Below are 24295 nucleotides of genomic sequence, written 5' to 3'. Positions count from 1 at the left end.
CAGAACATCACTAACATATTTCTGGAATAACATCAAAATATTCAAATCTAAGTGGGTATCTACAGAAGGAGCTAAGTGGAGGAACTATGGTATCCCGAACAATATCGAAGCCAATCGCAAAAAGGCTATAGATAAAATAACTCCCCCGTGGGTCCCGATAAATCCGGAGTTAACCCTGTGCATTCGAGCCAATGACTTTTTAGACGCACCATTTGACTATAGAGAATTTAATCAGGCCCTAGGGGAGGTAAACGTCAATGCAGCACCAGGCTCAGATGGGATAGACTACAAGATGATCCAAAGGTTAACAGATATGGTCAAACTTCTCCCCTTGGATATTTTTGTTAGATTATTTGTCTTTCCTAGCTTAGCAAAAATGAATTGTGGAGTTGAGGGACACTGGGTGCATTGTATGGAAAAGGTCTAACTTTGTAACCAGAGTCAATGGGTCTCTGGCCCTATCTAAACTTATAGGCCTGAGTAATAAACACGTTGCAGACCCAGGCCGTTATTTTCTTTCTAAAGTGGGCACCGAATTTCCTGCGTTGCATTCGGAGAAAGCCTCACTTCTTAGCTCAGCTTTCATGAGTAAAGACGTCCTTCCGAGCTTATAATGAAGTTCATTTTTCATTTAATATTGTATGTTTTATTTAGTTTTAAACCTCATAATCTAATAATTTTCAACCAAATTTATTCGGCTGGCACTCTTCCTTCTGACTGGTGCAAGGGACACGTCATTCTAATCAAGAAGGCAAACGGAGTGGACTTTAGGCCCATTACATTAACATCTGCGGTATGTAAGCTAATGGAGCGCATGATAAAGAATAGGATGCAATGGTGGTGCGAGTATCACAGGATCATCCCGCCCTCACAATCTGGCTTTAGGAAAGGAAGATCAAGCATAGACAATTTAGCGAATCTTACTTCATATGCTAAAGCAGGAATTATACACAATCAGACAACAGCCGCTGCCTTTCTGGATATAAGTGCAGCTTTTGATAACGTTCAATGCGACATCCTCCTGGAAAAGCTAGCAAATCTGGGGATGTCCATCAACATTTTAAAATTCATCTTCAGTTGGATGTATTGTAGAGAAGTCCACTTCGACAATAGCCTGCAGAAGAAATCAATATTCAAAGGAGTTCCACAGGGCGGAGTTTTGAGCCCGTTACTTTTCATCCTGTACATTGTAGACGTGGCAAAAGGGCTCCCAGAGGGTGTTCAGATATCGGAATTTGCAGACGACATTGAAATCTATTACAAACACTTGTCCACTGAGGTTGCCAGAGTAGCAATAGAAGGAGCTATAAACGTTATAAACAATAACCTTAAACAAATTGGATTGGACTTGTAGCCGGAAAAAACAGAAATAGTTTTTTTCACAAAAAGAAACCTAAAACCAGGATCAATAGAAGTTAAGATTGGTGACCACATCAAACTGAACACAGATCGTGCAAAATTTTTGGGTGTGACTTTAGACCAAAAGCTTACGTTCAACCTTCATATCAACAACATTTACAACAACTGTTTTAAAACAATGAACATTATTAAATTTCTGAGAGGGGTATGGTGGGGGTGTGAGTGGGGGCAAAAATAGAGTATGCTTCGTTCATCTATTTTCCTAACAAAGAATCTCAAAAGAAGAAGCTGGAAAAAATCCAAACGACGGCTCTGAAACTCGCGGTGGGGCTAAGAACGAGCACCCCTAACAATGTGGTTCTGGCAGAACTGAGTTTTCCATACTTACTTGACAGAGCCACATTCTTGGGGAAAAACTATTTAGCAAAAATTGCTTCCAATACTTCACACTGCACCAACATCTACACTAGTGAATTGGATAAAGCTATGTCCATTCAAGGCCGCCTCAGTCCGGATACACCGATTACTCTGCATAAATGTATCAGGAGCGTGGCTGAGGTGGTGGACATGATTGCCAGGAAAGACGATTTCGCTTGTGTAGGCCCATTTTACGAAACATCTTACTGTGACGTTAACTGGGACATTAGCCTGGGCTGGCGCCTGCAGGAATCCTCAGCTCCGCAAATAGAACTTCAGGACCACATTAACACATACTACAGGGATCATACACAGATTTTCACGGATGGATCGAAAGTGAAGGACGGAATCTCCACGGGTGCGGGCGTCGTCTGCCCTGAGATGAATCTTAACATCTCTATAAGCATCAACTTCCTTGCTTCGGTATTCACAGCGGAATACGTGGCACTATCTAGGGCCCTGGATATTGCAACCGACAAGCCCAACCATTCTTTCGTGATATGTTCTGATTCACTAAGCGCAATGCAGAGCCTTAAAAGCACCAAAAGCAATATTAAAGCAAATAAGTATATCATAGACATTAGACACAAGATCCATCAATTTGCAATAGCAAGTTCCAATAGCAGTAGGTACAAGATAGTTTTTCTGTGGATCCCAGCTCATTGCGGCATCTAGGGCAATGAAAGGGCAGATAAATTGGCCAAGGAAGCCACACGGAAAGAATACTCAGACAACCTCAAAATTCCGTTCACTGACCTCAGAGAATCATTCTGCAGGGACATGTGGGAGGATACTTGGGCCGCACACAACAAACTCTTCAACGAAAAAGGAATCCACTACTATCAGAACTATTATGAAGAAAGAAAGAAACCATGGTTCCACAAACTGAAAAAAACAGAGAGTTCATCGTTAGAATAGGGAGATTCCGATCCAACCACTACAACCTAGAGAGCTCGTTGTGCAGACTGGGGATGATCCCGAACCAGCGATGTGAATGTCAACACCCAAATAGAGACTTGGACCATGTTCTATGGCACTGTCCGCTGACCGAAAACGGAAGAATCGAGCTTTTCAGGAAAATGGAAAAAGCCAACTGGAGACCCCCGATCAATATAACCAATGTATTGAGTAGCTTAAATAAGACAACCCTTAGAGCTGTAAATAATTTCTTTATTATAAACAATATGTTTTTATAGAATAATGGATTAGCTATATTAATTAAGAAGAATACATAAGAACTATATGTAACCATTATATGTAAGGATTTTAAACTATTATTGTTATATTGTAGTACTTAAACATGTAAGGTTTTTTTTTTGTAATCACTCCAATGGGTCTCGAGTAGCCTACGGAGTTTTTGTCTTTAATAAAAAAAAAAAAAAAAAAGCCGTCGGCTGGGCTGCTTGGACGATTGATTTTGGGGTCCATCGTTGCTTCCTTTCTTGGGAGGGATTGCAGAGCTGTCGCTGGCCTCGAAGCTCCTTTTGAGGGTGGCAGCTTTCTGGGGTCCTTTCCGTCGCCTCCATCGGCCCGGTACCGATGGGTGGGAAAAAGGGGTGAGGTGAGGTAAGGGTTCTTGGCGGGTTTCGGTATCAGAGTGGGAGATGGAGAAAGCGCAGCGATTGTAACGGGGAGGGGGGGCACTCGTGTCACCACGTTACAATACATAGACTTACTTACTAAATAACACACCTTTAATTACGAATCTTTTCCGGCATTTAAAATATTAATAATTGCAGTCGGAATAGTTGAAACCGGTTTCCTATGTAAATTCTTTGGCATTTCATGATTTTGAAAATCATGCCGAATGGAGGGAGTATGACAATGCTCAGTTGATGCAGCTACATCATACATCCCCATATCAGCCTCGAATAAAATGTTATTAATAGCGCGCTCCACTTGAGCACGTGTGCGAATGGTATATCTTCGGAGCTTATTGGCAATATGCTTCGTATATGTCTCGCACTCGTCCGGTTGCTCCTTTGCTACCGATTGTTTCAAAAGTTTAAAAGCTTCCTCCAATCTCTCCTCATCCCTTTCAACCGACTCCAGTCGCTTACGACGTTTCGGAGGCACTGGAGTAGCCGTATCCGAGTACTGAGAAAACCAATGTTATTGGAGCCGGAAAAGGCGCAATAAATTGTACCGACGGTAACGTAACTACACAACTTTTTAAGAAGAAATAATAATTCCCGTTCATTATACTCCCCTCCAAGGATTTTTGACTGACAAGAGAACATCGGAAACTGATACACTCCGATTTTGATGAAACTTTGCATAAATATTTATTAGACTGTTACGTGCGCGTGCGACGGCGCAACGTAAAAAGGAAAGATAAAAATTGGATGATATAGGTGGTTAAATTTCAATTAATTGGTTGGAATTCAACCCCCAATACCTACTTTCCTATTTTAGCGCGATGGTTGGTATCGCTGCCACTAGTCTCGAGCGTGTTAACGCTCTCGACAAATTAAAAGACGAGAGACAAAATTGATAAGATGTCAAAAGATTATAATTATTAGCCTTTCGTTGGGTTCGTTCAACGCTTGGTCCCGTACGGACCCTCCTTGAATCTGTGTACGTTGGTAGGCGTGTTTGGCTAAAATGCGTGAGGTGTGTTTGAAATAAATGGAAACTGTTTAACTAAATGAAACTGGTTTAATTGTGAGTGAAAAATACTGTGAAATGCCAACGTTAAGAGTTCAATAATTTAGAAATTCCGTTAAATTAGAATTACCAGTTTTGCAAAAATGTGTACAAGTGTAAAGATGCTTAAAATTAATTAACAAAATATATATATATGAATCTGAAAACACTCTGATATCCCAGTTGAAACATTTGACTAATGTACCGGTCGCGTGAATTGATTATTACAATTTCGCTTCCTAAAGATAGCTGTAAAATCGGCGGTTTCCGCCCGCGGTACACCCTAGCCTGAGAAATTCTCGTAACTCTCGAAAGAGCTGGACTAAGGTGCCCTTTTTATGATGGAAAAATCGGAATTGCGATTTTGTAATAAACGGAAAAATAATATTGAAATCAGTCGATACCTCGTACGGTGGAACGATCTGACCTGAGAAATTTTCATAACCCTGAAGGGCTGGACCAGATCGCCCGTTTTGCCAATCAATGAACGTCGTGATCGAAAAATGTAATTGAAACGACTTACCGTTACGCTGTATAATGCGAAACAAGATTACAATATTCGTTTGCTAAATTCTGTGTATTCGTCTGATGATCTGGAACACCAAAGAAACGGTAAGACGTTGATCACTGCACTTGTCGCGGCGGAAACGAATTAAAACGGACGAGTACGTCGACGAGAGACAAACGAATTACGAATTACGAACTACGATTTATTACGGAAACGATCAATATATATAGTTTACGCGAAGTGAAGTTAATATGAAAAACTGCGCGAGCAAACGGTTTAAAAAAAAGAAAGAAATGATAGAAATTTAGGTAGCGGGAAAATTTAACGTGCGCGTCTGTGAGTCCTTGTTAAGAATCGGATGTTTCAACTACCACGGCACTCTGCCTCGCTACGCGGAGGACTTTACCGCAGAGGAAATCTATCACGAAATTCCGAACAACTCTGTCTCTCGGACACACGGGCTCCCGATCACGTACTTACGATTGATCGATCAAGAGTGACAAATTTCGTGCGCGATCGATGGCCGAAGGGCCCGTCGCGCGAACATCGCCCTTGGAGGGGACGGTTTGGCGAATCGTAACTCGTTTTCGGAAGTGTCGCGTGCCCGGTGATTGGCTAAGACGCGCGAGCTAGACGAAGATCTTTCATCCCCTTTCTTTGGTGTTCCTTCCTTTTCTTGTTCGTCGCCAAGATAGTTTCAACGGTATTCAGAAACTACGCAGTATTTCTCTTTACATGTATAATTGCATTTAATTGAGATATAACTATTGATTTGGTTAATCGTAGAATGAGATTTGAATTTGAAATATACAGGTTATGATAAAGGAAACCGTCATCCGTATATCATGATCAAAATTATTCATTCCCGATTTGCAATAAAGACAGTATGATTTAATATGTTTAAAAGCGGATGATGCGCTTACGGTGGTTATAACGCCGTGGCGAATTATGCAATCTATCGTACATTAAAACTATCGCCTCGATGAATTCGGTATTTCGCATTTTATGAATTTTAAACAATTCTAAATCTGGCGAACGTTCCTTCGAGAACGTTCCTTTGTTCAAAATTTGCCGTTATCGCTAGGCAGTTCTTAGAATTTCGATACAATAGTGTTTATTGCTTCGAATGACCCTTGATTTTCGAACGACGCACAGTGGTCCCAAATCGTCAAAACGTGGCCAAAACCTCGAAAATGATTTTTTCATTTCTGTGATTTTAACCATCGGATTATGCAGGTAAAGAGTGTTAGAAATGAAGAGAAAAACAAGAAAAGGTCAAAGGCGCGTACCTGAGTTTATAACTCAGTACGAAATTGGTCTTTTTGCTGGTCGTTTGTCACGAACGTTTCAGTACGAAGTCAAACGCCTGCTTATACAGTGCATAATTTGTGAACGAGTCAGTGAATTTCAATTCTGTAAAATGGACGCTATTCCTGGAAATAAGTAGACTATTTATTAATACCTACATAATAGAAATTAATCAGTTTGCATTACATAATTCACGAATATTGTTCATGCGAACGAAAGGTAAAAATTGACGAGTGAATTCTACATATGTAAGTAAAAAGTTACATATCCCGCAATATCACACCAAGATTCCTGTTTGGGTTTGTAGCTAATACTTATACCTTACAGAATTTGTAAAAATCAGCTGCCGATAGGTGCCCAACTGTACGTAAGGCCAGTTGATGTCTTGACGTGTTACAATTGGAACAGGAACCCTCAGAGCCTTTCGCGGCCAGCTTTCCTACACTGTATATCAATGTACACTACTTTCATTGTATTAATTTTTAGATAGTCTCCATTTATGTACTATAACTTTAAGTTTTCATTTCATTTCAGGATCTTGTGATGAAGAAATTAGATTTACAAGAAAAGAAGTTTTTATTATGATAAAAGGACATTTAAATAGCAAGTTAGATATCATAATTGATATCTTAGAATATTTGATCTTACTATATTATATTATTTTAATGTTTTCTTCATCTTTTCATTATTATTTTATGTTTATTTGTTATTATTATTATATTATATTTCACATTTTTAAATTATATCGATTTTAACACTATTTTCTTAATACTTCTACTTCTTAATCTAAATGTAATAAACGTAATTTGATTTGTGCTATCCATTTTCATTCATAAACTTTTCAAAACGGGAAGTATTGTTTAAATTTTAATTGACTATTTTGTCTACAATAATTTTAACTTAAGATTTATAATTAGCGAACTCCAACACAACGGAAGATTAGCCTTGGTATAGAAATTGGTAACTTTTATGTACATGGGGGTGCCATATTGGATCCGCCATTTTTTTTTTTGGATATTTCAAGTTCAGATTCGTAATCAGTTATCCAAAAAACCCCGGAATACCCATTTCTACCTAAATTAGAACACATTTTGAGGTTTTGGCCACGTTTTGACGATTTGGGACCACTGTGCGACGTTCGCTTTCGTAAGGGTTCTCAATTCTTACTTTCATTGTTTAAATTTGTTTTCATCCATCCACTCTCTCATACTATCGTTACAATCAGGTAAAGATGATCCTTGTTGGACCGGCTGACGCTTTGTGCAACAGAGTGAGAAAGAGGTTTTTAACAAAAGAGTTATTACGATTTTCCCGTTTCTACGCAGTTAGCAAGGGAAATTCCCGAAATGCGAAGCACTGACTAACTGCGTAGCGCTGGTGTTATTGCTACGGCTCTCTCTCTCTCTCTCGAGCTAACCCGAGTTTTTGTGCGTATTACTGTCTTGTTACAATGGCTGGCGACGATAGTTTCAAGGAGGGTCACGTAAACTGTTGAAAAGAATTAAGCTCTAACTCTTCCTTATACGCCCCTTACATGAGAGATTCTCGTAACCCAAAAAGGCTTGATAAGGAACGCAAGGCGGATAAATTTCAAATTTTCCGCCGGGACGTAACAGACCTGTTTATGAAGATAACTGTAATTCGTTGGTGCCCGTTTTTCACTTTGAGGGAGATATCAACCCTTTTATCCGAACCGCCCTTTCTATATACATGCTTATAAATCATAAACAAGAAGATATAAAAAAATAGTTGAAATAAAAGTTATACCGTTTCTTGAGGTCTATAAAGCTGCGTGTAAGTTTTTTTCTTTAAATCATCCTTTTTGCAAAATTTAATTCCCCCTCCCCCTCCGTTTTGAAAAACTTTACTTTTTTTTCAATCAATAAAAGCGCCTATTTACTATGAATTCAATGATGTATTATAGTGTATAGTTGTTTTAATTATTCCGATGAAATTTTTGATTTAAGTTGTTTGATTTGTCTGTATTGACCGCTAACTCGACTTATAGTACTTGCGACGTTGATAGAACCTATATACGTTTTACAAGATATTTGCGTTTATATAAAATCGCTATAACAAGTCATTTATTGTAGGCGTATGATATATTTTGAAACACGTTCAAAAGTTCGGATTTTACTCTTTCGATGTTTCCTGATGCTCTTGAAAGAGGATCCATAGTCCATGATATTGATATTCGAAAATGGGAATTAGAAGCAAAAGAAAACATTGATTTGCCAACATTTAAAGTAGGAAAGTGGTGGATATTTAAATTTAAAAAACTGCATGGAATAGTTTCGCGTAAAATAACAAAATTTGTAACTTACCGGGAACGTGAAAATTCTTAAGAAATAGATACAGTTATCGATAATTTTATTCAAGTTATGAAACCGAATATTAATAGTTATAGTGTTGAAAATGTATTTAATTCGAACGAAAGTGGTTTTAATTTAGAACTTCATTCTGGTCGAACGCTAGCTGCAAAGGGATCAAAAACCATTGAAGCTGTCGTACAGTCCATATCATCAACCACTCATAGTTATACCATACATCCTACTGTATCTGCAAATGGAAAATTGCTTTCACCGCTTTACATAATTTTAAAAGAATCAAGCGGACAGTTCAGACCAAGAGTAAAAGAAAGTTTATTCAATGTTCCAAATGTTCATGTTTCTGCTTCCAAATCTGGCAAATTAACTTCAGAGCACTTTAAAACTTGGTTTACTGAAATATTTTTAACAAACGTGGGATCCCGAAGCGTTCTCCTACTAGATTCATGGAGTGGACACTGTCCAAATGTTTTGCAAGACCTTGTTCCTGAAGGAAAAGAAGTACTTTTTCTGACGATACCGAAAAAGACGACCGGAAGACTATAGCCTTTTGATGTTCTTGGTTTTCGAATATGGAAAAATTTCATAAAAACTTTTTTCGATCAGGTCATTTTATTGAATCATGACGTTATTTTACATCAACGAAATAATATCATAAAACTCCAATCTCTTGTACATAATCAGTTGTCTTCATCTAGATTCCAAAATTTGTTTAAGCATTCGTGGTAAATATAAAAGTGAATATATAGAAGAACGTTCGGCACGCTATGAAAATCCAGTCGATTATTGTTTTACAAAACAGGTTGACAAAATTCATCGGTGCGATATACGCGGCGAATTAGCTATACTTCGTTGTGCTTGGTGTAAAAAATATTTGTTTCAAACACTTTTTTGAAGAATTTCATTACTGTAAAAGCTATGTCGAATAATATTGGTTGTTGTATACATGTACAATAATATTATATTATAATAAAAATTAAAGTCAGAATAAGCGAAATATGTATAGGAGCGGATTTAACGAACACAGTATGGATGAATGAGAGTGTTACTGTATCAAAAACTCTTACTCTACATTTTCAGCTTATTTTTATATGTAGATTAACCGTCTTTTCAATTGTACTAATACATCGCAAGTACTTTGTATATTGTAGAAAGTCTACAAAATAAATGTATTTCATCATATGATGATGAAATTAATCTTGCAATTATGAAAATGACATGTAAAGCGGATGATAAAATGGTTCTTATCAAAGATCTTATCAACGTCGCAAGTATAAGTTGAGTTAGCGGTCAATTAAATCAAAAATTTCATCGGAATAATTAAAACAACTATACACTATAATACATCATTGAATTCATAATAAATAGGCGCTTTTATTGATTGAAAAAAAAGTAAAGTTTTTCAAAACGGAGGGGGAGGGGGAATTAAATTTTGCAAAAAGGATGATTTAAAAAAAAAACTTACACGCAGCTTTATAGACCTCAAGAAACGGTATAACTTTTATTTCAACTATTTTTTTATATCTTTTGTTGTTTACGATTTATAAGTACGTATATAGAAAGGGCGGTTCGGATAAAAAGGTTGATATCTCCCTCAAAATGAAAAATGGGCACCAACGAATTATAGCTATCTTCATAAACAGGTCTGATAAATATTTATGCAAAGTTTCATTAAAATCTGAGTGTCAGTCCCCGATGTTCCCTTGTGAGTTGCATTGAACTTTTGTTTTTATTTAGGGTTTTTTGTCACATCAACTACAAGGTTATTAGCGACATCAAGGAGTAGGTAAAACTTACATTATCTGTTCTATCAGTTTGGTATCTTTTATAAATTTAAGTAAGTCTTGGATTTTACTGGTTTTTAAGTTGTCCTTGAGTGAAGATTCTAGATTATGTTTGTTGCGGAGGAAATCATATTTAGTACAATGGAGAATTAAATGGTCTATGGATATTACGGTGTCACGCACTTCACATTGGGGAGCTGGAGTTTTTGATAATCTGTAGGAGTGAATAATTCTAGAATGGCCACATGTTCTCTTCTGAGTAGAGTGGGGGTCGTTTTCAGGTCCTCGAAAAAGTTGTCGGTTGTATTTTTAAGGGCACAGGCTCCTTGTGCCATCACCTGTATGCGTGCACTTACACAATCAACGGAAAGCATGCACGTACACGCCATGTGTGAGAGAGACACTCGATTTCGTAGATTCCATTTTTCGTCTCGATAATTGCATAAATGAAATTTTCGCGGGTACTGCACACATGGGTAGACTTCGCTACAGGTCGATCTGGTCGGCTTTAACGCTAATAAACACCACACGTTGAGAAAAATGGAATTTTCGAAACTGTACGATTGAGACAGACGCTGTTGTAAGCAAACAACATGGCTGCCGAATGCTGCGTTCGGCTACATTTTTGCGAATATTGGACGATTTAATAGTTTTTTCACTGATAACAGAGCAGGCCAATCTTCCTTGAACTAGCACAATATCACTGAAATTCGATTTTTCACAATTTATCACTTCTGGAAGATGTAAAATGGAATCTACGATTTGCACGCATCAGACATAAAATAGACATAAGAATAGTTGACTGATTCTTCGTCAGTGGCATTGATGGTATATTTGACCACGTTATCATCAGGATCGATAAGAACACAAATCAGTCGATAAATGTAAATTCTAATTTGACATCACAAACAGCTACGCGAATATATAGCCACAATTAAGGCATAGTTGCCGAAAGTTTTTATTCATATTTATGATCATGTTTTTTTATCAATGAAATTATAGAGATATGCCAGAGAAATGAATTATAAAACTTGCACATTTCGCAATATTTCGCATATTCTATATGCAAAAAGATATAGAAGGCGATATAAATGTGCTATTTGTGTTCCTATTTACATATGTATCTATCATTTACTGACAAGATTTTGATTCCTGCCGGACATACAAAAGGACAGCGCGAATGAAAGAGAGGTAGCAAGAACGAAATAATACACATAACGTACGCGACCATTAAACTTATAGAAATGAAAACTACAAGACATTATTAATTTCAAGAAGGTGAATCGGAGGGAGTGAGGATGCAACAGTTTTACACAAATTTTAAACGCGTCTATAAATAGAAAACAAAGAATCGGCGGCCGATGCTCGCCGGCGACAGCTGATCACGCGGACGGCGTAATGCGTACGAGTGCGAGTGAAAAAGCAAGATGGCGATACCGATGGCTTTGCCGCACGGAACAGCATTGGTTTTGTCATCTTGCTTCCTCACTCGCACTCGTACGAATTCCTCGTCGCGATTAATCGCCGGAGATTCGCAACAAAGGGAATAATAAATAAAGAAATACGTACTAATTTATCATATATTGTTTTTATTTTTCATTATTTTTCAATAATAATTCACCGTTACTATCTTGATTTTCCTAAAGCTATTATAAATTTAATAAATAAAAGTTGGCTGAGCCGAACCCGCAGTTACCTTCAAGGCGAGGCAGCTCGGCGTCGATTTGCCGAGCGTACGTCCACAGCAGGCATGGGTCACCAACACAACCGTTAAGGTGAACCGTTAAGGTGATTTTAATGGGCATAAAAAACCTCCACTCAGTGAGTGGAGGAAAAAGCCGTCAAGGAGAAAAAATATAAATCTACAAGTCAAATACAATTCAGAGTTGGTTGTGATCACATTCGGAAGCATACATGTTATTTTTAAAGGAGCGCTCTTACTAACTACTCGAGTTCCGGAACACCACCAGCTCGGTGGGAAGTACTGTTCGGATCTTAATAGCGTGGGAGATGCCCCATGAAATCGTACCTGTGCAGACATCGCGACCCTGACGTCTTAGGAACGGGTACAGCCCTCGTCGCATGTTGCTGTTTGGGCAATGAAATGCCGCCTGATTGGGTGCATCCCAGAGAGAGATTGGCAGGGCAGATTTCCTCTACGAAGGTAGCTAGTGCCTCGTCCAGCTGTGTATCTGTCCAAAAAAAGGCCGCGGCCCAGCAGGAACCCGAACTTCGCCCCTATCGTATCAGTACCGTTCCCTTCTTTTTTAAATCGCCGCACACAAGCCGCCGCTCAGCGCATCGCCACGAACTATTTTTTCCATGACGAACGCACTCGTCCCTACATCCGGGCCTCAGCCGATTGCTACTGATATCACACGCCTCCAAACTCCCCGCGTGTTACAAAAATATGTTGTGTATCTCGGAAGCGCGTAACGCGCGAACAGTTACATTGCAATATCATCTGCCGCCGCCCCGTCCCCTGCCGCCGCCGCCTCTGCCTCGCCTTCCTCTTCCACCACGGCGGCCGCCCCATTTTCCTTTACGGTGGCCACCGCCATATACTATTTGTTGCGTGAACGCGCGTATAAAGGGTCCCCTCGTCACGCGGGACCCGTCCGGGAGGTGCTGCCGCCACGCGTTCTTTTTAGCAAACTAAATTTCGGGAAGGAGCGACGCGTGCCGCGCAGCCATATTGCGTTTTGGTAAACGATCACGTTGACATCGCACTCCGTATATTTTGTGAATTTCTGAGTTTTCTTTGTATTTTTATTGTGTAAGAAGCATACCGGGTGTTACCTCGCGCCTCCGAGATCAGTGTGTGACCTCGCCTAATCGGTTTCCTCGCGAATTACGCTAAACCTTGGGGTTTTCGGATCTCGTAACGTCGCCACGTGCTCGCGGCGTAGTAACGGTCTCCTCGTGCAACCGAATCGGACTCTCTCGAATTGTACCGGACTCCTAGCGAGCTAAGTGACTCCTCCGTAAACTTTGCGAACGTTTTCTGTGTACCTCGAGTGTCGTGTCGAAAACACTTGAATTGTACCCCTCGACCGAGCGGATCGCATCGCAAGGTGTAACGGCCGTCCTCAAATTTCTGTGCATCGTGATTTTTAATAAACTGACAACTCTTTTTTGTGTACAACCTCGAGCGGTTATTTTTCTGTACGGACTCTACCCGGCTTCCCTCACTCCCCTCTAAACACTATTCTTTTTAATAATTTTTTTATCTGAAATATAATAATGAATTTTGCTATAATTGAGACATTATTAAAAAACAAAATATAATCGCGTACATTCATTTGCTACTATTGTAGAAATAATTTCTTTTCACGAAAATCTAATTCTGCCACATTTATTACATAGGAAAATCTACGTTTTTACTTACTTGCGACGTCGGCGACGATTGTTGTTTTTCCTCCGGTTTCTCTTTTTCCTCCTTTTTCGCTTTTTCTTCTTCTTTGTTTTCTTTCTTTTCTTCTGTCCTCTCTATCTTATCTTCTTTCTTTTCTAAATCATTTCTGTCCACTTCCATCTGTAAAGAAAGTAATTTATATATAAATAACGTAATATTAAAGATATAATATTTTACTGGCCGATTATACGCACCTCTTGGTCTAACATCTTGCAGTTTGATTGTCTTTTGTCGTTGATGCTGAAACCACTCGAATGGTGGTGGGGATCAGGACCGTGTTCACTGTTTTATAAAATAGACCCTTTCCTAATTTCTAATTTCTAATTTTACGGATTGAATTTTTATTTTCATGTTATATTTTTTTTTTATAATTTCAAATCATAGTATTGTAAATGAATACAACTTCAAAACTTCTTTTTGTCATTGTTCTTTATTTTGCGTAGTCCTTAGAAACACTCCCCACCATGGTGGCATATGTTTCTCCGTAGTGCATTTTATATCTTCGCGACAGTTGCATTCGAAGCAAGAAATAGATAGTATCATTAAATTTATTTCAAAGCTTTGAAAGTCTGAAATGATTAAGTGAGAGGTGAATATTGTTGTGTGATAGTGACAATGAGTGATAGTGAAAATATTCTCATGATTGAAGTGATTGAAGATAGGAGAAATGAATGTGAACATCAATTGTGGCGGATAATAGAAGTCGTCGGCCAAAATATACAATCAGTACGAAAAGATATTCTAAAAAAACAGCATGCCGCGAAAGAAGGCGGCGGATAGCCCTTCAGAAAACTTCCGTGCAATCAACATCCAATGGACAAAGATACACCCTCGAGAAAATTTATTTGCCATTGGATGAAGAAACAGAAACGGCAAATAAAGAAATTTTTGAAGAAACGACAGAAGAATTGTTCGAAATTGAAGAAATAAACAATACAGAAGATAGGATAAATATGGAATGCACAATTTCCGAAAATGAAGAATTGATGATACAGAAAATTGTAACGAACGAGCCTGTACAACAATTCCGTCTACCAAATGGCTTGAGTATCGTGGACATGCAGCACATCTTTGCTGAATTTCAGAAAATAGGTGACCATGCTAAAAACAGGGAAGACTGTGGACAGGCCGCTATTAATTTACCTATCAACTCTGCACATTCTTTAATTGTACACCTTTTATCTGTTACTCTCCGTTTAAGTAGATCGATTAAACTCTCTTTTTTATTTAATGGTAATTCGAGTGTGTATTGCACTGAATCAATATTGAACCTCTGTGAAGTTGGCCCCTCATTATCAAAAATTTGAAAAATTGATAAGAGTTCTGAATGCCCCCCTAAGAGTTCTAGAGTTCTCTATCAGTTTTAAAAATAGTTCCGTCGATTAAAGTACCGAAAATAGCATTTGAAGGTATGGGGAGGCCAACTTCTCATTTTCGCAACTTTGAAGAGCTATAACCTTTTTGCTATCAACTTTAGCACTTTGATTGTTAAGAATAATTGATAGAACTCTTCGGGGGGGCTGTCAGAACCCTCAACAGAATTGTCAATTATTAAGAAAAACTTTCATCCTTATGGACAAACAGTATTCGATCCTGCAACTTCAACCAGCGAGAACTTTTTTATTTTGCATCCTAGTGCTTCGAGTGTTAATACTTATCGATAGAACTCTTTGGGGGGCTACCAGAACTCTCAACAAAATTGTCGATTATAAAAAAATTTTTTTTGGTTAATTTTAGGGGTGAAAATTTTTCTTGGTAACAGGCAGTTCTATTGACAGTTCTGGTAGCCCCCCAAAGAGTTCTATCGATAAGTATTAACACTCGAAGCACTAGGATGCAAAATAAAAAAGTTCTCGCTGGTTGAAGTTGCAGGATCGAAAATTTTTTGTCTATAAGGGTGAAAATTTTTCTTAATAATTGACAATTCTGTTGAGAGTTCTGGCAGCCCCCCAAAGAGTTCTATCAATTATCCTTAACACTCAAAGTGCTTAAGTTGATAGCAAAAAAGTTATAGCTCTTCAAAGTTGCGAAAATGAGCAGTTGGCCCCCCCATACCTTCAAATGCTATTTTCGGTACTTTAATCGACGGAACTATTTTTAAAACTGATAGAGAACTCTAGGACTCTTAGGGGGGCATTCAGAACTCTTATCAATTTTTCAAATTTTTGATAATGAGGGGCCAACTTCACAGAGGTGATTAATCACGCCCAAGAATTTACACCTCAATGCCGGAGTCCTACAACTCTTACGTTCATTTATCAAGAAGCCTAATGACTCTAGCAACTTACATGTTTCAATAATGTTTTTCTCACAAGACTCGTAATTTTCGCCGATACATAAAAAATCGTCTAAATATATTACCGACTTAAACCCTCTGGATCTCAACATGCTAGCAACCGGCTTCAACAATTTTGTAAAAATAAACGGGCTTAGGTTTAAGCCAAAGGGTAAACATGTAAATTGATATACACGACCTAGAAACTTGAACCTTAAATATTTTCGACTGCTGACATGAATCGGTACGAGATAATAAGCATCTTGTAAATCCAACGTTCCCATAAAGCAACCGGGATGATCTAAACCTGCTGCCGTTCTAATATCTTCCATTTTGAAGTGCAACGTCTGAATGAAGTCGTTTAAACCTTTTAAATTTAAAATAAAGCGATAAGATTCATCAGGTTTCGGTACTAGGAAATAACTTGATAGAAATTGATTTTTACATGGTTTACATTCCTCGATTGCACCCTTCGAGACTAATTCCTCAATCGCATTTTGAAATTTTTTAACCTCTTCGCTGGAGGTGATTTTTGGTACTGGATTTCTTCGTTGTACCGGTTTCTTATAAAACCTAATTTTATAACCCTCTATACAATCTAAGATAAACCTATCCGAAGTTATTTCTTTCCAATTGTTCAAAAAACACTTTAGTCTTCCCGCAACTTTACTTACACTTATCTCATCCGGTTCTGGTTCCTGGGTCTGTCGTTCCTCTGGAACTGCGCATTTCGGTTGAACTGCTGATTTCGTGGCTTGTTTCTGAAGACAAGCCTTTGCCTGTATTGGCCTGCCTGAGAATTTCGATAGCCTGCCTGATAGGGGCTCGGTCTCCTCCCCTGCAGGCTGACGGAGTTTAAATTCGTTCTTGCAGGATTGCTTCTTTATTGAATTTGCAACTTTTTCCATGGTCCTAGCCTCTCGAACCTTGTCAGCAAGGTTCTTACAAACAGGAAAACATCAGGTTTGGTGCTTTCCAGCATTGTCCGTGTGTCCCTGTCGACACCAGCCAAAATCAAAGCTATCCTTGACTTGGTCTGATTATGCAATAGTTCCACCATCAATCTGCCAGCATCGTGCAGTCTCTCCATCATCTGCGCCCTATCGATGCTATCTTTTTCCTCTATTAAAGAGGTCATGGTAGCTCCCAAACAGGTCAGAGCAGCACCGGCCATTTGCTGTCTTTGACGCATATGTGTGTCCCTGGACTTGGAATGGCCTGGTAGTTTAAGTGCTATTTCTGGGTTAATCTCTGGTGCCTCTAAACCCTTTGGGCTTTTGTATTTTTTCATTAATTTCTCCTTTTCCTCCTTTTCTAGTCCATTTGCAGACCAATATGCCCATCTGTTAAGAACCGAAGAGTGAACTCTCAAATCTAGTGCCCTCGAGGCCAATGGATCCTCGCCCAAAATCTCAGCTAGATCTTCCTCAATTGGTATTTCTTTTTCTTCTTCCTGTACCACGTCTTGCACTTGCTTTACAGGCTGTGCATTTTCTACAAACCACAAAGTTCTGTGTAATACATATAGAACTTGCTTAATGTAGGCACCTCCAGCGAGGGCGCCTCCGTTGTGAAAAAATTGTGCATAATGCAGGCACAATAAATAGGCATATACCTTAAACATGATCATTGCACCTCTTGCGAGGGTGCATAATCTTAAACAAAAAACAATCTTTCTTTATCCACCTTCTTTTGTTTGTTATCCACGCCGCAATATGGTGTTTTCCAAATAAACGCATACTCAACTATGTGTAGCCTTTGTTTGCACGAAAGGTACCGATATGCGTAGCCTTTGATTGCACGAAAGGCTCTCTTTGCCGTTTTATGCAAGAACGGAAAAAACCAGACCAGAGGATGAAAAGAAAAACTTTACCTTTTTTATCACTATCTTAGTCACTATCCGACGCCATGTTCACATTTTCTTCAACTGTTACCAGGCTTCCTTCATTTTCTGACTCGGTCTCTTCGCCCTTATCTTCCTGCAATTTCTTCATTTGATCCTGCAGAATCTTAAATTTCTTTTGCAGCAATTCGATGTCTACACTTTCCCTTTTCCTTTTACCCATTTTTGTACACACACCGTAGATAAAAGTTCAAGCATGTCCTACCTCTAACGCACAACGAAAGAATATGAAGATCGGCATAGAGAGACCGCAACTCTACCAAAAAATTTTTTACTCTGAACGTTGTGACCTCTAGCGGACAAGGAAGGAGCTACACTAGTAATCTTGAGAACGAGGCGAATGAAATATAATTAAAGTTATCTGGATCCCTAGCCACGTATGTAGGTATAATCGGCAATGAAAAAGCCGATCAACTTGCCAAAAAAGCAGCAAACTCTCAAAGGATAATTAATGAAGGCAAATTACACTTAGAAGATCTGACAAGGGAAATAAAAAATAAACTGAACTCCCAGTGGGAAGACGAATGGAAACAAAAGGCTCCTAACCATATTAAGGGCACAGACTCCTTCGAGGCCTCCTCCGAATCGATGTAAGCGCCATTAGAAAGAATCGGGCAATCGTGAAAATACATAATTGAGAAATTCGACATTTGACGGTGTAACATCTAACGTCATTATGCAGAATAAGAAACGAAAGTAAGGTGGCATAGTTGCCAAATCACATTATTTGAGAGTTCTATCGCGGTGTTGCCGCATCTGTGACTATCTAGCCGAGCGAGATTTTGATTCCTGGCGGACATAGAAAAGAAGAGCGCGATAGAAAGAGGAGTATCATGAATGAAACAACGTAGGGCCGATCGGCGGAAATATAGTCAGACGCTACAACAGATTCGATGAGACTCTGTAATACATACATATAACGTACACGACTATAAAACTTATAGGAATAAAAACTACATGGCATTAATAATTTTAGGAAAGGAATGAAAAATAAAGACATGTAACTTGAATTATAATATACAATATTTATTGATTGAAATATAATGAATAAATATCAACAATGCCTCTTCTTTCTCCGCGACGTCTACATCGTCGGTTACCATGACAGCCATCCCAGTCATGTGGTATTGAATTTTTTTTTATCTGAAATATAATAATGAATGTTTTATAAGAAGAAAAAGGAATCATTGAAATTCAGTGGCTACTTTTGTAGACATAATTTCCATTTCACGAAAAATCTAATTCTGCCACATTTATTACATAGAAGAATCAACGCTTTTACTTACGTGCGACGTCGACGGCCTCGGATTATCTTTTCTCTTCTCTTTTATCCGACTTCGTTCCTTAGACCTCTTTCTCCTGTTTCTTCTATTCTCTTTCTTTTTCATTTCCTCTTTCTTTTCTTCTTCTTCTTCCTTGTCTATCTGTGAAGAAAGTAATTTATGTATAGATAACGTAATATTAATTATGTAAGATTATACTTGTCGATTATACGTGATTAGACAGCATATTTGCAGTCCATTTGTCCTGGTAACGCTTTCTTGAATATACCTATATATAATTTTTCAATTTTTTTCGAGAAGAGGAAAATGCTGTTTTTAATTTCTCAACAACATGCAAAGATGAACGAAGATGAATGAAGATAAATATTGAAAAAAGAAAAAGTTAATGGAAATAGATGATTAAATAAATTCCTTTTAAAGTTTTTTGTCGTATTTTACTCAAATTTAGATATGATGTAGTTTGTAGTGATATATAAACGTATCTCGAAGAAGTCGAAGGTATTTTGAAATATTTTTTATAATTATAGGAATGAAAACTGCAGGACATTAATAATTTCCAGAAGGGAATAAGAAACAAATTATTTCAGTTGAAAAAATAAATTTTGAGTTCTACGCTTGCTTCGCTCCAAAAACCTCTTCTCGGGAATCCTTTCTTCGAAAATCTGTAACAAATTTTTTAAACAAAACAAAGAAATATAGTATGGCGTCGCGTAACTCACAAGATCGTATGATCCGCGAGTACAATTGCTATTTCATGCAATTGTGAACCACTAACAGAGTCAGTGGTGCTACACTTTACAGTGCAGTGCGACGCCGGACAGTAGCAGTATTTTTTATTACTGTCACGCATAAGACCTTTTTTGACTTTACAAAGGTCACTATTTTGAAATGTGTATATCAGCGTCGAGCAAAACGCGAGATCGTATGATCCGCGAGTACAATTACTAATTCATGCAATTGTGAGCCACCAACAGAGTTAGTGGTGTTGCACTTTACAGTGCAGTGCGACGCCGGACAGTAGCAGTATTTTTTATTACCGTCCGCATAAGACCTTTTTTGACTTTACAAAGGTCACTATTTTGAAATGTGTATATCAGCGTCGAGCAAAACGCGAGGTCGTATGATCCGCGAGTACAATTGCTATTTCATGCAATTGTGAACCACCAACAGAGTTAGCGGTGCTGCACTTATAGTGCACTGCGACGCCGGACAGTAGCAGTATTCGTGCTACTTTCTGAGAGAGACCTTTTGCGCTTTTTTAAGCCTGCTCTCTCCTCTGTTATAAATTGAGGCTCTCGAATGGGCATTCCCCTATTGTTCCGGCTATCTATTAATTCCGGTAACATGCAAAATAAATAAAATTGAATTAACTTTGGCTCCATATTGTTTTGCCAAAAGTTATTATCTCTATCAACTCTAATGTACTTTAACCCTTTTCGGGTCCAAATACAAAATAAGCAATATTTTCTACCTGTGACATGTATTTGTCCTTATACTTGGTAGTAATAATAGTGGTTCCTGATCAATGCATTTCCATCTGCAAATATACGCCGAATAACTGCAACACTTTTGATTGCCTCCTCCGGCAATAAATTCTCTGCCGTTTTCGGACATTTAATTTCCACAATGCCCTCTTCGTCTATAAGTCCATCTAGCGAAGCTCCTAAGAACGGGATGGCACTATCAATAAATAATCCACATTCTTTAATTTCAACACCAATGCACACACTTAGTTGTTCACGTGCGAATTTTTCGCATTCCTGTCCATATTGTACTGCAGGTGCACTAATCAGTCATGGATACACTAACGATTTCACTGAATTTCCACAGAGCGTGCCAATTCGACGACGGCATATTCGTCCAAAATTAGAGGCCGTCAATAATTTAGATTTATAATTCAACCATCTCGGATTTTTCGCTTGACCGATGGTTTCTTCTTCAATGGAATCTCTTCTATTTTGCCAATTCTGTAACATTTCCATATGTTTTTTTTGCTCTAATTCATAAATATTGTTAGCCATATCCAGTTTTTCAGCGTTTGGTCCGTAATTTGAATCCTTTTCAGAATGGAATTGTTTCCGCACGTGCTTCGTAATTTTTTTTCCTTTCTCTTTTCAGTGTATTTGTCATTTTCTTTCTTTCTTCTATTTTCTATTTTGCGTAAAATAACGGGCGGTTTCTTGTTCATCACCGTATTCAGACGCGACAACACTTGTTTTGTGTTATACTGTAGGACAGCAGCAGCACATCTTCCCGTGTAAGATCCCTTCTCGCCGAAATCCAATCTTTTTCCTGCTGTATATTTTGCGATGATTCCGTTGAAACTTTCGACGGCATTATTGTTGCTGTTATACAGCAAACTCTCAGCATGCGCCAACAGAGGTCGAAGTATTTCTTTGATGTGTTCGTTCACTCCCATCTTCATTAATTCGGGAACAATGTTCTTTTCATCTTTTTTACTCGTTCCATCACAGAAGTATTGTAGTTTTGAACAATCTGCGTGTTCACCAAAAACGTGGCTAGGAACATTGTGTATGTCGGCATACAAATTCTTATTTTTCTCAGCGGTTGTTACTTGCTGATTGTATGTGAACTCTGCGGCTTTTACTATGTCCGCACGCATTCGCCGAATGCTGCTTTCAACGATTCTTCTCAATGGACCAGGTGTTCTCATCTTTACAACTTCTTTCATTTTTCTGCAAAAGTTTCGCAACAAATGATTCGTGTATTCAATTTTTTTTACACGAATCTGCGTTCTACATGGATCCGCATCTATAATTTTTTTATAAACGCTGCTGTCCCCATCAGCAATCAGTGTTGAATAAATCAGCCCACGTTTTTCTACGCTGGTCTTGAAGCCTTCGACTATAGCGTCACTTTCCATAGCCGTTGATGCTTGGCTTGCGCTTCAATTTTTGAAACAGGTGTGTTTTCGTGGCTCTTCTTTCTTTTTCGCAGCACATCGACAAATCCTGCACACCTTGTTTCTCACGCCGATAAATAAAACTTTCTTCGTATGGTATCCATTTATAACGCCGACTCCAGACGCGGATTCGTAGGTTCCAGTTCGGTATGATCGTTTCATCCAGCTTCCATCGGCCATAACGGGGATGTGAGGGATTCCAAATCCAGGAACAATATCGCCTCTTTCAATGGCCAAGCGTTTTTCTTCCTCTGCCGCTGCTATCATCTCTTCTTCTGCAGCAACAATTAGTGCTATCACGATTTTATCCAGCGGTTGAATATGGTTTTCTATATACGAAACGAATTGAAAGAGAAAAGATTATGGCATTAGCGAAACATAGTGGAGATTATAGTAAAAGTATGAGCTTATCTGTTTCTGCTGGACGTGATTTAAAATGGTGGGTAAACAGTTTACCAGATGCAAGAAATAGTTTCAAATCAGCGGAGTATACAGCAGTAATATACTCCGACGCTTCGGGGACAGGTTGGGGAGCCACGGACGGTTCAGTAGAAGCGCACGGTCACTGGAATGGTTCACAGAAAGATTTTCATATTAATTATAGAGAGCTGCTAGCGGTAAAATTAGCATTAGAGACATTGGCGAGTAGTTTATATAATTGTCAAATACTACTTAGGGTGGACAATACTACTGCGATTGCGTATATTAATAGAATGGGGGGTGTACGATCCCCTCTGTATAACAAATTGGCGAGAGAAATATGGCAATGGGCGGAAAAAAGAAGAATTTTCCTCTTTGCATCTTATATTCCCTCAATTGAGAACACTCAGGCAGACAAACTATCAAGATTAAACGATGATATAGAATGGGAACTTAACCCCGAAATTTTTGGTATTATTAAAGAACAGCTGGGCTCTCCTGAGGTTGATTTGTTTGCTAGTAGGGAAAACAGGAAGTGTGGAAAATTCGTATCTTGGAGACCGGATCCAGAGGCCATTCAGATTGATGCTTTTACAGTTAGCTGGTCGAAGTTAAAATTCTATGCCTTTCCACCGTTTAGTTTAATCTTAAAAGCCTTAGTTAAGGTTAAGCGGGATAGAGCAATGGGAATCATGGTAGTCCCAAGATGGCCAGGACAACCTTGGTACCCTCTATTTAGAGAGTTACTTGTAAAAGAACCTCTAATCTTCGGACCAGACAATAATTTATTGATGTCACCCTGTAGGACAAAGATACACCCTCAAGCGGATCACTTGTACTTGATGGCCGGCTTAATATCAGGGAAGCGTTTCTAAGGAAAGAAGTCCCACAAGAGGCAGTGGATATTTTGGTTGCCTCACTGGCCCCAGCAACAGTGAAGCAATACGGAACGGCACTAAGAAGATGGGCGCAGTTTTGTTCGACATATCAAATTGATTTCTATTCACCAAATAGAAATAACTTATTAAAGTTCCTTGCGGAATGTTTTAAAGCAGGTGCTTCTTACAGAACCTTGAATTCCTTTAGATCAGCGGTCTTTCTAATATCACCCAACAAAATGGGTGAAGACCCAATAATAACGAGGTTTTTAAAGGGTGTCTACAAGCTAAGACCAACAGCGCCAAAATACTCACAAACATGGGATACGTCAATAGTTTTAAATCACCTAAGGAGGCTACACCCCTTAGAGAGCTTATCATTAGCGGAAATATCACATAAAACTGCGACACTATTAGCGTTAAGTACAGCCCACAGATCTCAGACGTTAGCTAGCATAAAAATCAGAGATATTCATTCTACAGCAAGAGGTTTGGAAATAAAGATTCCAGATTTAATTAAAACATCGGGACCGGGTTGCTTCCAACCAGTTTTAAGATTACCAAAATTTACGGATGAGCCTAGTTTGTGTGTCGCCTCAACAGTACTCAGATATATAGAGATTACAGGTTCCTTGAGGAACGATATAGATAATTTATTTATAGCTTTCAAAAAACCGCACAAAGCGGTTGGGGCTCAGACAATTAGTAGATGGATTAGAATGACGTTAGCAAGCAGTGGGTTAGATATTTCAAAGTTTTCGGCGCATTCCACAAGGCATGCAGCATTGTCAGCTGCTTTAGTACGGGGTGTAGACTTGAGTACAATCAGACGTACAGCAGGGTGGTCAG

General features: G+C 38.7%; 2 protein-coding genes across 10 annotated transcripts in view; one reads left to right on the top strand and one right to left on the bottom strand.

The window, feature by feature from the left end:
- The window catches only part of LOC117611244 (putative inorganic phosphate cotransporter), a 136817-nt gene that overhangs the window by 27478 nt on the left and 85044 nt on the right, over nt 1-24295 (top strand). The gene's annotated exons all lie outside the window — the stretch shown is intronic.
- LOC117600481 (uncharacterized) lies at nt 7004-18190 on the bottom strand. Of its 8 annotated transcripts, none has more exons than XR_013063494.1 (4): nt 16714-17079; nt 13738-14004; nt 12379-13579; nt 7004-12211 (listed from the first exon to the last, which is right to left on the bottom strand). XR_013063494.1 is itself a non-coding variant. In XM_076692439.1 (4 exons), exons 1-4 carry the CDS (start codon nt 16945-16947, stop codon nt 13538-13540), a joined length of 462 nt encoding a protein of 153 aa, XP_076548554.1. In that variant the 5' UTR covers nt 16948-17079; the 3' UTR covers nt 7004-13537. The 8 variants fall into 8 exon arrangements, 5 of the variants coding, with proteins under 5 accessions (XP_076548554.1, XP_034171876.2, XP_076548553.1 ...); XM_076692439.1 differs by having other exon boundaries at nt 7004-13579; nt 13738-13877; nt 13959-14004; XM_034315985.2 differs by having other exon boundaries at nt 7004-13579; nt 13738-13884; nt 13959-14004; nt 16714-16803.

The sequence above is a fragment of the Osmia lignaria genome, chromosome 15 (genome assembly GCF_051020975.1).
Source record: "Osmia lignaria lignaria isolate PbOS001 chromosome 15, iyOsmLign1, whole genome shotgun sequence".
Classification (NCBI taxonomy): domain Eukaryota; kingdom Metazoa; phylum Arthropoda; class Insecta; order Hymenoptera; family Megachilidae; genus Osmia; species Osmia lignaria.
This window is presented reverse-complemented; position numbering and strand designations above follow the sequence as displayed.

What these genes read in the sequence shown, in the direction of transcription:
- LOC117600481 (XM_076692437.1), bottom strand. Translation starts at nt 16,947, where the DNA reads ATGGAAAAAGTTGCAAATTCAATAAAGAAGCAATCCTGCAAGAACGAA. An exon ending in AATCGAGGAATGTAAACCAT is followed by an intron (nt 16,407 to 16,484) that starts GTAAAAATCAAT and finishes TAAATTTAAAAG; the next exon opens with GTTTAAACGACTTCATTCAG.